This window comes from Camelus dromedarius, chromosome 25 (assembly GCF_036321535.1).
Source record: "Camelus dromedarius isolate mCamDro1 chromosome 25, mCamDro1.pat, whole genome shotgun sequence".
NCBI classification, from domain to species: Eukaryota; Metazoa; Chordata; class Mammalia; order Artiodactyla; family Camelidae; genus Camelus; species Camelus dromedarius.
Window position 1 is genome coordinate 19,804,098 of NC_087460.1, and position 12,122 is coordinate 19,816,219.

The 12,122-nt window shown below is 42.4% G+C and overlaps 2 protein-coding genes across 5 annotated transcripts in view; one reads left to right on the top strand and one right to left on the bottom strand.

Moving 5' to 3' along the window:
* Window positions 1-983: 983 nt before the first annotated feature.
* ETFBKMT (electron transfer flavoprotein subunit beta lysine methyltransferase) lies at window positions 984-6,804 on the top strand. Of its 2 annotated transcripts, none has more exons than XM_010998002.3 (4): window positions 984-1,125; window positions 2,623-3,062; window positions 5,048-5,178; window positions 5,918-6,804. In XM_010998002.3, the coding sequence occupies exons 2-4, from the start codon at window positions 2,737-2,739 to the stop codon at window positions 6,259-6,261; spliced, it is 801 nt and encodes a 266-aa protein (XP_010996304.1). In that variant the 5' UTR covers window positions 984-1,125; window positions 2,623-2,736; the 3' UTR covers window positions 6,262-6,804. The 2 variants fall into 2 exon arrangements, with proteins under 2 accessions (XP_010996304.1, XP_010996305.1); XM_010998003.3 differs by lacking the exon at window positions 984-1,125 and adding an exon at window positions 1,153-1,888.
* Window positions 6,805-8,167: 1,363 nt separating this feature from the next.
* AMN1 (antagonist of mitotic exit network 1 homolog) overlaps window positions 8,168-12,122 on the bottom strand; it is a 37,348-nt gene continuing 33,393 nt past the window's right edge. For all 3 annotated transcript variants that reach the window (XM_031443839.2, XM_031443838.2, XM_031443840.2), the window contains one exon: window positions 8,168-9,828. In XM_031443839.2, the coding sequence (XP_031299699.2) occupies window positions 9,755-9,828 (74 nt within the window). In that variant the 3' untranslated portion in view covers window positions 8,168-9,754. The remainder of the gene's footprint in view (window positions 9,829-12,122) is intronic.

The following is a 12,122-nucleotide window of genomic DNA, read 5'->3' on the forward strand; positions in this document are numbered from 1 at the left end:
CGGAACTAAGGCACTGGCAGGAGGAATGGAAGGCAGCAGATCAATTTAAAAACGACGACTGGGGGAGGATACAGAAGCTGGTTACAAACAACAGCTCTTAGACAAATTGATCGTGAACACCCACTAAGAATCATTGCTAGCACGCGAATCAGACAGTGTTATTGAGACAGTATAGTTGAGAAAAAGGTTTACCTCAGCTGCTAATTTTAAAAAAAAAAGCCAATAAGTTAATGAATATGGTTTTATTCATCATAGAAACACATGTATTCTTACAGACGAAATCTAGGGCAGAATATTCTGAAAAACAAAGTGCTTAGCCCATCAATCCGAAATAAATACAGCCGTTCATCAAAGAAGCAAACGATAAGGATGCCTCTGGGGCTGTTAATTGCAGTAACAAAGTTTCATTCTCCTGTAGTGGTTTCTAGAGGTTCCAGTTTACAGGGACAGAAGCAGACAACGCAAGCCACCAGCTCTACTTTTGAAGAGGTGGCTGCCAGTTCATTTCTCGAACTGCAAACTCCGATGCAGAAACGTGTTTGCCTATTTCTAAGTTTGGGTCACCCCCACCCCCACCCCCCACTGCCTTTGGCACGACAGAGCAGGTCTTAATTGTTGTAAGGTACGATGGTGAGTTAATTTTGGAACGTGTTGAGGGGTTGGAAGATGGACATATGGGTATCCCTCAAGATTTACGTCGTACGTGTATGAACATTATGAGGGAGGTCATATTAGGACTTAATCTCGGTTGTATGTAAAGCGTCATATACTGTGTCTGTTTTGCTCACCACTCTATGCCTATTAGTGTGATCGGCACAAACCAGACGCTCCACGGTTTCAGAGTGGTTATTTTAGAAATCCGAATTTGACATTCCTATCTCCGAAGTGAGGTCAGGGCGCCCTCGGGTTTCGCACTTCCTGTCCCTTTAAGAAGCGCGGTGACGGGGGAAGCGCCGCCGGGAAGGAGGGCGGAGCGGGGTGGCGCGGGCGCGGGCGCGGGCGCATCCTCCCCGGGGGAAGCCCGACCCCCGGGAGCGGTCGTAGAGGAGGCTCGGAAAGAGACGCAAAAGCGAGTGAGAGGCGTGCCCTGTGCTTAGCTGCCCAGGGCGGTGTTCGCGCAGCCGGGTAAGGAGGGAAGGAGGGCTGTGCCTGCCCCTTTAAGACTGAGTGCTCCCTCCTCCCTGGTGGGAAATAACGTGCTAACACGTTTGGAACTTGCCCCCTTTAAGGGCGTCTTCTCTCCTTACCAGTTAACCCACGTGCCAAGGGTCCGCCACATAATCGCATATTCCTAAACGGATGCTGCGCTGGTGCTGGCGTGGGAGGGGGCGGCATCGGCCTGGAAGACACTGTGTCCAAAGTCAAAGGCATCTCTTATTTGCCCTGCTCGCTTTTTAAAACTTAGGCTTGTACAATTCAAGGGCAATCCTTCCTAACAGAGTTAGGCCAGTGAGGTCAGGCTGTTCGAGTCCCTGGGATTGCAGGGGCATAAATGTGGGCTAATTGAACACCCAATGAAGGTCTCTTCTGAGTTCACAGACTAGTAGCCGGACAACCATTTTGGCCTGCCATGTGTCTTGATATTTTAATTAATTGCCCGTGTTTAAAAGTGGGAGTTTATGTGTAAATATTTGGATTATCTTGTGAAATTGGAAGATCTGGCGAGATGCCCCTGCCTGGCAGCAGTTTGCTGACCCCTTTGGACTAGGTTTGAAACAGTTTCCAGTTTGCCACAGCCTGTCTGTTACCTAATGACCAGCGTGCATCACCAGTCTGGCCCCTACTCTCCTGGCGTTTGTGCTTGGGACCCCTACTCTTAAATACTTGCGTGGACATAAGACTATTTAAAACACTTATGCAGAACCGATCAGAGGTCCCAAACAACTGGGTATGTAATGTGTTTAAACTACTGTTCCTCATTCTTACTTAATCTTATCAAAGTCTCTTTATTAGAACTAGCCTTTCAGTCCAGGTTTGATAAAGATGACTCAACTGATTTACAGAAAGAGATTTGGGAGTTGGTTTTTTTTTTTTTTATTACAATTAAATCCATAGTTGTTTTTTTTTTTAAGGAAAAAAATCTGAATCTTAATGACACTGCTTTTATGCTAGGACTATTTTAATTGAAATAGAACGTAGTCAGTATCATTTGTATATCTCTGCCCACAGACAGTTACATTTTGATAACCTGCAGAGCTCTTTGGCTAGACTTCATAAAGGTAAGAACCATGTTTGTCCTGTTAATTGCTCTGTTCCACCACTAGAATCCAAGCTTCCTGAAGATGGGACTTTTGTTTATTTTGTTCACAGTTGCCAAACGCAGTGCCTACTTAAAAGTAGGTGATTTATTAAATGCACTTAAAGGTATACCTTATTTTTTGTGACAGGCATGTTCCTGAGGGAGTCTTTCACAATCAAATGCTTGTATGTTTATTGTTCTAAATTATTAAAAGGATTCTGTTGTGAAAAGGCATCTTTGAAAAGGTTGGATTTTCCTAAGTTAATGCACCAATGCACTTGTGAATCATCTGCCAGAGAGCTAACACTATATTTTCTTACCATGTAATAGGATTTCGAGGTGTCGGTGGGCCTTGGAATTTTCAGTATCATTTCTGTTTTTAGGGGTCCGGAGATTCCAGTTGAGCTCAGTTTGGCAGCCAGACCCTTATTCTTTCCCCACGAGGAGCAACTCTTATCAACAGCGACACCAACAAGCCTGCGCTAAGGGCAGGACCGATGGCTTTGAGCCCAGGTTGGAGAGCATTCGCACCCTTTCCCGTGAACTGCCGTGGTGCCCTTCAGAAGGCTGTGAGAAGCAGTGGTCTTCCCTTGTTCCCCTGGGGCCACTGCCCCTGGAGAGGAACTGGAAGCTTTTTGGACCCTGAGATGAAAGCTTTCCTGGAGGAGAACACTGAAGTCACCAGCAGTGGCAGCCTCACCCCTGAAATCCAGTTGCGGCTTTTGACCCCCAGATGCAAGTTCTGGTGGGAGAGAGCTGACCTGTGGCCCCACAGCGATCCTTACTGGGCAATCTACTGGCCAGGAGGCCAAGCCCTGTCTAGGTACGGCCCTAAGTGAAGCTGGGCCTTTAGGGATATCCTCACATCCTTTCTCTCTTCAGCTCCTTCCAGCTCCACATCCTCCCTGCTCCTCTCAAAAAACCAGAGCTGAACCCAGAATTGTTTTCTTAATTTAGAGCAGTTTAAGAATAGTTGGGGGTTGCTTCATTGCATAGTTTTACCTTCTACTCCAAGCTCATCAAGATCTTTCCCCAAATATAGTTCTCTCCCCAAGAGAAATCCTGGGTCCGCTAAGACCCTGGGCAGCTGTTGATCCAGAAATCTCACACCGTTCTCAGATCCGTGGTTCCTAATGCAGAGTTCCTTGGTGGAGCCTAAACAGCCCCAGTCCTTCGGCTCTCCTGGTTTAATCCTGTAAATCTTGCTCCTTAAAACTCACAGTTCCTCCATCATTGCTTCTTTCCAATCTCTCAAAGAACAAGGGATGTGAGTCCCTGGGCTGCTCAAGGATTCCCTGTTCTGCAGTGGTTTATTGACATCGCAGGTGAACTCTGGACTTGCATCTGCGTTTTTAAGGTCCCCCCTTTCCGACGCTCCATACTGCAAAGGTCGTTTTTTAAGGACATTTTCTCACACATTCACACTATGCTTTCTATTAAAATGCAGCTGCTGAAACAAAGGCAAGAATGTTGAGCGTTTCAGTCTAGTCTTTGCTCTTAGATTGGTAGAGTATTTAATCTGTGTATGCCTTGAGGTTACAGAGCTGTGAAATGAAAAGGATAAGGACTTCTCTTTCACAGGAATGGTGGGGTCTAATAGAATTCAGAGTGTATAATTTTAAATACAAAAAAATAAATGTGATCATAGAGCTTTTTGGAGAACCCTGAGGACTGGAAAGCTTTCCGGGTAGTATCAATCCCAATTTTCTGGTTGTTGTGTTGCCAAAATTTCAAACTTTATTTACTTACATCATATTTTTGAAATAACATCTTAAGTGACGTCTGTGAAAGTTACTGTTTATCAACTCCAAATATAAATGCAGTCAAATTCCTTAAGAGACTGTCTGAATCAGAGGTCACAAACTGGTGATCCACAAATGTGTTTTGTTTGGCCTTTACTTGTAAACTTTAAAAAAAAAAATCAGTTGCTAAGGGGAGGGTACAGCTCAAGGGGTAGAGCGCATGCCCAGCATGCACAAGGTCCTGGGTTCAATCCCCAGTACCTCCTCTAAAAAAATAAATAAAAAAGTAGTTGCTAACATTTAATACTCGAGGGATTTCACATGAAAGTTTACTTTGATTTGAAAAACAAGAATCTCTGATAACATCGCATTTCTGTGTGGCAACAGCTCACCGTGGGTAGCAGCTGTCCCTTTAAGACAGGGCGCTACATCCTCACTGGGCCATACTTCCTGCCCTTCATTATTATTCCAACACCGAGGTCAAGGGTCGGTGGCATTTATTATTTCAGTATTTTCCCATTCATCTTCATTTGTTTGGTAACTACTTAGCCCTGGTCCAGATTCTTTGGCTGAACTGGACTTCGATGGCACCTTACCGGTGAGTTCATTATAACATGCCTCAAGCCGTGGGGAAAGCCGCCCTGTGATGAACGGTCAAAAGGAGACGAGGGCTTTTGGATCCGGCTTACTGAATCCTGGCTCCAGCAGCATTCGGCCAGTCTGTATTCTTGGTGCTTGGTGGTTTCTGGATCACAGCAAGTGCTCAATCCTTTTTTCAACAGTTGACTTGAAGAGCAGAAGTGGTCGGTCGTAGGGAACGGCTCTTCAAACCCGCTCAAGACAAAGACCAAAATGACCAGGTCCTCTCTCTGCCCCCTCGGCCCAGCTCTTAAGATTGACATTGTGTCAGTCTGGTCGGGCCAGACTTGCCAATGCTGGGCCAAATTCTTCTGCTAAGCTCCACTCTTTCTTTGTCCAGTCAATCCAAAGAAAACATGTGGGACACCGCTTCCTGACCTTCTCCCATCCCTCTTAGATAATGCTTTCCCTTTTCTTTCTAATTTAGGTATCTTCTGGATAATCCTGGTGTCGTCAGAGGGAAATCCGTGTTAGATGTTGGGAGTGGCTGTGGAGCCACGGCTATTGCTGCTAAGATGAGTGGAGCTTTAAGGATCTTGGCCAATGACATAGACCCTAGTAAGGATTTCGTATTTTAAAATATCTAAAGCACGTCTCTTTTTTTCTTACAGGATTAATATTTACAGGTGCCTCAACATGATGGCCTGTTTCCGTGTGTATTTTGTAATCTGACATAGTGAACTTACTGAGTGGGACGTTATCTGTGGGGCCTGAGTTGATGGTGCATTTTTTCACGGGAGGACTTTGTGTCTGTCAGATATCCCAAAGTGATGCCAGCCTGGGAGCACTGCCTGGATTTCTGGGCTAGGACTTCCCTGAAATATGTGGTAGTATTTATTTGACCAAAACCCAAGGGAGGAGAGGCCTGTGTCTTTGGGGGTGATTTTGTTCCGTTAGAGCAACGTTATCTGAGTTTATTCTGGTCTTCCCTTTCACTGAGGACCTAGCCCTCGAGAGCCTCAGAGGCTCTCAGCTCTAACCTGCCATCCTGCTCAAGCCCAAGGCTTGTTTCCCTGTCTCCTAGAAAGCTGTGCCAAGATCAGCAAATGTTCCTTAAAACCTCAACATTTCCAGATGTTTCGTATTGTTTGTTTTCAGGGTATTCATGTATTTGAGAATTGTAGGTAATAGCTTACGTTGCCATATACTTTAGGCTTCTTTATCTAAAAAAACAACTTTCAACAGAAAGGGAAAGAAAAAGGAGAGTTTCTAAATTATTTAATCAACAGTGAATTAAAACAGCCTAGCACATACCAATACCAATTCACTATGTAATTTCTTTTTTCTTTTTTTCAAGTTGCAGGAATGGCTATTACACTAAATTGTGAACTGAACCGACTGAATCCTTTTCCCATTTTAACCAAAAACATTCTGGATTTGAAACAAGGTAAGTGGGACCTTGTCGTGCTTGGAGATATGTTTTATGATGAAGACCTGGCAGACAGCCTGCATCAGTGGCTGAAGAACTGCTTTCGGGCCCAAAGAACTCGAGTCCTGATTGGCGACCCCAGGCGACCCCAGTTCAGCGGCCACGGCATTCAGCACCAGCTGCACAAGGTGGTGGAGTATCCGCTCCCAGAGCCCACGAGGCGGGAAAACAATGGCCTGACGACGAGCACGGTGTGGGAGTTTCAGCCTTGAGCCTGCTGAGTGGGACGTTCTCTGGGGGGACATCATCGAGGTTACTTGCAGTGTGGATGCAGCTACGTCTGGGTTTAACCCTCGAAGGAGCTCCAGTTCAAAGAACGCATGTTCAGTGTTAAATGGCAGGTCTTGTTCTGTCAGCCTTTGTCATGCAGACTTGTTCTGTGTTATGCCAAATACAGAAATCTCTCTCTGTAGTATTTTTTTTTCTAGTTCTACTGCTGTAGTGTAATGTAATTACAGAAGGCAAAGCCCAATAATGACAACATGTGATTTAAGTAGCAGAGAGGAATCAGATATTGTAGCAGAGTGTATCTTTGGGTTACACTAATGATGATGTGTCTTTGAGTTAAATAAAATACAGAAGAATACTGTATTTTTTGAAAAATCACCTGTAAAGGTCAGAGATGCAGTTAGTGTGGCATGGAGCACATGGCTTCGGAGTCAGGCTGCTGTCACTTTCCAGTTGGGATTTGGGGTTGGTAGGCTCTCTGAGCTTTAATTTCTTCATAAAACAGTAATAAATTTTAATGAACCGCACCTTGAAGGGTTATTGTATTAAATGAAAGTACAAAGTGCCTCATACAGGATTAGTACCTACTAGGGCCCCAGTTCAGGAACATGGATAAAAATACAGGGTTAGAATTTCCTACACACTCAGTACTGTGAAACCTTATGATGCCTTTTTTACGGTTTACTGAGGTCAGCTAGAAATTGGTGATGCCACCACTGCGTGTCCCGGGGTCAGGATCTCATGTATCAATAAGGACATGAGGACGTAAATGAGAAACAACATGAAGAAGAACATGCACAGTGCACCACTACTTATGTAAAAAGGACACATGCGCGCACATATGAATGTGTGTGCATTTCCTGGCAGTAAACATAGGATATCCCTGGGAAGATGAGGCCCTGGTACCAGTGGTTACCTTCTGAGAGGGCACCAGTAAAGGGCCAGTCGTTGCGTAGACAGGGAAGTAAGAAAGGTGGATGGGAGTTTTGGAGCTGGGGTCACAGTGGACCTCGGAATTTACTTACTCAGGGTTCTTGAACTTTGGACGTCAAAGTTTACTACAACCCAGTGAGTCAGCTCTTGCTGAATCTAATTTCCATTGGTCTACTGGGGCTTAAAACTTATAAACTCACAATTTTGATTCAGCTTTAGTTAAAATTAATAGAAACTACAGGCTGCAGTGGCGCTGGATGGCATTTGAGAGAAGGGGTTTTTGTCGACGTGTTCTGTGAAAGCTCAGGGTGTTCTGCTGAGTGTTGTCCTCAGCAAGATAAGGAAGAGGAAAGTAGAGCCAGTTACACTTTGGAGAACTGTGGAAGTCAACTTGATGAGGCAAAGACTGGATTTAATTTTAAATATCTATCACCCTGTTTCTGTTTTCCTCTCGATGTATAAGGAGGGTACAAGAAGGTCTTTGAGATATCCAAATATTACTTAAAATATTTAAAAACCATCCATATTTATATAATGGTGAGCCTTGAAATGACGTCACAGCTTAACAAGCAGGTTTGGATTGAGACTGTTCACAGTTAAAGAGGTTACTGATGTAGTTGGATTAATGTCCACCAAGTTTATAATTGTTCCCTACTCACTGCCCTTGTACTTGGTTTCTTTTTTGTGTTCCTTTTTTTCTGCGTTTTCCGATTTTAATTGAGCATTTTATGTGATTCCATCTTCTCTCCTCCCTTAGGCTATCAACTGTATTTATTAAAAGACATTTTTTTAGTGGTTGTCCTAGTGTTTGCAGTATATATTTACAACTAATCCAAGTCTACTTTCAAATAATACTGCACTGCTTCGTGATTTTCAGCTTGTTCAGCTTTTATCTCGTGAGGACAGGAGTGCTGACTTCCTCTGCACACGTCAGATTAGAAACTGGACATCTGCATATTTTATTTATTTATTTTATCCTTTATTTATTTTGTCTATTCATTCAACAAATATTTGGGTTCTTTATTTGTACCAGACACTGTTCTAGGCATTGGAGATGTACCAGTGGAAAAAAAAAGAAAAAGAAAGAAATTCTGTCTTCATGAGGCTCACATTCTAGGGTGGGGAGACATAAGAAGTAAAAAATAAAACATGTCAGATGGTGACTGATGGAAAAGGGAAACAGAAAAAGGCAAGGGTGACAGGGATAGGTAAGATAGGGCGGGGGAATAAAAATTTTAAACAGCGTGGTAAGAAATAGCTAATGGAACGAGAAATATTTTTTAGAAAATCAGGCTGCAGACTGCTTCAGGATGATAAAGCCTTTATAGATCCTAAAAGTCTGACACATTAGATCTTGAAATCAGTTTCCCCAAAAGGGGAAAAAGCTATTGACATGGTTGGGTGTTCAATAATAAATCTTACTGAATTTGTCTTTAGCAAAAATTCCACGCGTGGAAGACCTTCCCCATTTTACGCACATATACACACATACCACCCTTGCAGTGGCAGGATGTACATCCATGCTATAAACGTATCACACTTACAAGGTAATTAATAGTAAGGACAAGAAACAAGAGCTAAATATGGAAACTCTTCCTCTAAACATGTACAAGCAAGTCTACCATCCCGTATTTTCCCTGTTCTTCACTACATCGGAGCTGAAATAGGAAATCTTTAAGAAAGCCCCCTGACACAGGCTCACGGCCCAGGGAATCTGCTGACCGTCGGGGCGGTGTAAGCACAGGAAGCGTCCGAGGATTTGGGGATTACAGACAGTAGTACATTTCACTGGAAAACTGAGCCCCGGGCTGTTTATTTCACAGTGTGAAACCAGTGGAGCTTCAGGATACAAGCTTCGTGATGATGGTTTGCATTTACTCATTCTTACACATTCTTGAACGCAGCTTTTAAGGAAGAAAGTTCACAGACGAACAGCACGCGTTTGGGAAGAGCAGCCGGAAAACGCAGCATAACAAGCGGCTAGGCAAGGGCCCAGGAGCACCCCGGCGCTTGAAGACCGAGGTACGTGGTGTCCTCAGTTACCACAGTGAACCATTATGCTTCTTGTTTCACCGACATAGTAAATTCCATGGCGAATTCACAGGCCTGATGTTCAGCTTTGCTTTTGGCCAACAGACATTTAAATACTTCAGAAGGTAGTATCCGGAAGCTAGGAAGGTATTCATGCTTACAGAAGTTTCTTTACTTAGAATTCTCCTATTGTTTATCCATATTGGTCAATTTCTCTTGTAACAGCTCAAATATCTAGGTAGAATGAATCCCCAGGGAAAACAGGTAATTTAAAACTTTGTTATTTAAGAAACAAACACAGGACCATCCCCCAGCACATCAGAGGGCACGCTAGGACTAAGTTTCAAGGACAATCACTCATCAAGCAAACACAGAATAACAGCAGGATTCAAATGCTGAAGAGTCTGGTTAATGTCAAGGCATAAATCATATCACTGGAAAGCCAGCCTCAAAGACCACTGCTCCCTGGGAAAGCAGGGTGAAGGGCACAGCTTTGATAAGCTTCCGTGAGAATCAGTAAACAGTCCACGTCACTTGCTTTAGCTTGTTTGGGCCGACTAACTGCTCCAAGACTTCCCGCGAATGATCTACAAAAGACAACAATGACGATATATTAATTCACAGTCATCAAAGATATTTATTGTGTCCTTGTGTGTAAAACGGGGAATGATGATGATATATCATAGGGTTGTTTAAAGGATTAAATGAGATGATATATAAAAAATAGCATACAACTATAAATACATTTATTTGATGGTAACCATCCCTATTGTTCACTGCAGTGCACATATCATAGCAACAGTTTAAACAGGCACTTACTGTTTTCTCTCTAATTTTATCCTAATTTCACCAACCAGAGAATAACAGGTCAATGGTGTAATTTTACCATTTCCAGTGGTTAATTTCACCATTAACTTGTGTATAAACTGTCTCAGGGTCCTGGCAGGAAGTAGATGACATACTGAAGTGGGTGTCCGAACAGGGTTTAATGAAGTGACTATTTACAAAGAAGTGATTAAAGAAAGCCGACGGGTGTGTTGAAACACCTTGGGCAGCGGCATCGTGTCCAGAAAGGTTAGTGGGGAGAGCAGTTACCAGAACAGGACAACTTGACCTGCAGTTGAACATTTTTCCATGTCATATAATGCTTTTATAAAACATGATTTTTAATAGATAACGATTATATGAATTCATTGCAATTTAACCAGTCTGTATGACTGGATATTTAGATGGGTTTCAGTATTCACAACATATAATAGAGATTTTAATATGGTTTACATATCTTTCGTAAAGTCAGTTTTACAATGTCTTTAAAAAATTGAATTAAATGAGTAAAATACGTTAAAACAAAGGTACTCCTAAAATTTTATTACTTTGAAAATTATTCAGGAGTTTAACAAACTTGTTCCGGAGATACAACCTATGTTGTATGTACAACGTATCTCTAACCCAGTCTTAGAAAATTTCTAGTGTAGTGATTCTTAGACTTAAAAGATTTGGTAGACCAGTAGGAAGAAAAAAGTAGGCCTAACATATGGTTACTAAATTTTATTTTATGTAAAACAAAAACAAGCCAAAATACCAAGGCTTAGTGCCAGAAAGAGAACCAGAGAGAATATAGAAACAAGAAGTTATTATAGTTGTGAAAACAAAGGTTTACATCAGTAGCTAATTTTAAAAACAGCAGCTACGAATATAACAAATGCAGCTTTCATTGTCATAAAAATATCATCAGTTGTTAGAGAGGAAGTCTATTATACAGGAACTCTAGACCAAGGATGGGTTTCAAATAGGTTGAAAGTAAAAGGATGGACAAAGATGTATCATGTAAATAGCAACTATAACAAAGCGGGAATGGCTATTCTAATAGAAGAGTGGGGAACACTGTCCACCTTCTTCTTATGAGGCCAGTATTACCCTGACACCAAAACCAGACAGAGATATCACACACACACACAAAACAACAGACCATTATCTCTTATGAATATGTACTCAAAAATCCTCAATAAAACACTAGCAAACCAAATCTAGCAACAGAAAAAGGATTATATGCATATCCCAGGAATGCAAGTTTAGTTTAACATCTAAACATCAACTAATGTAATACACTGTATTAGTTTCCTCTTGCTGCTGTAACAAATAACCACAACCTTAATGGCTTAAAACAATACAAATTTTTTGCCATAGTTTTGGAGGTCAGAATTCCAAAATGGGCCTTGCTAGGATAACATCAGGTATTAGGAGGTTAGCAGTCTTTTTTGGAAGCTCTAGGGGAGAATCCACCTCCTTCACTTTTCCAGCTCCTAGAGACCACCTCATCCCCTGGACTCCTCCATATTCAAAGTGAGCAACATCAGACAGAATCCCTTGCATCCTGCCATCTCTATGGTTCTCCCTCTGTCTCCCTCTTCTACTTTTAAGGACCCTTATGATTACATTGGGCCCACCTGGATAACCCACAGTAACCTTCCTATTTTATTCACAGGTTCCGAGTATTAGAACATGGGCACAGAAAAGGCATTTGACAAAATCTAACACTCACAATAAAAACATTCAACAAGCTGGAAATAGAAGGGAACTGCCTCACCCTGATAAAAGGCAACTCTGAAAAACCCACGGCTCACATCATCCTTAATGGGGAAAGCCCAGATATTTCCCTCTAAGATCAGGAAGAAAGAAAAGGATTTCTGCTTTGCCACTTCTATGCAACACTGCACTAGAGGTTGCAGCCGTGGAAATTAGGGAAGGAAAAGAAAAGGCATTCATGTTGGAAAGGAAAAAGTAAAGCTCTTTATTTGTAGATTAGGTAATATGATATACAGAATTTCCTAAGGAATCCACTAAAAATTAGAACTAATAAATTCAGCAAGGTCGCAGGGTA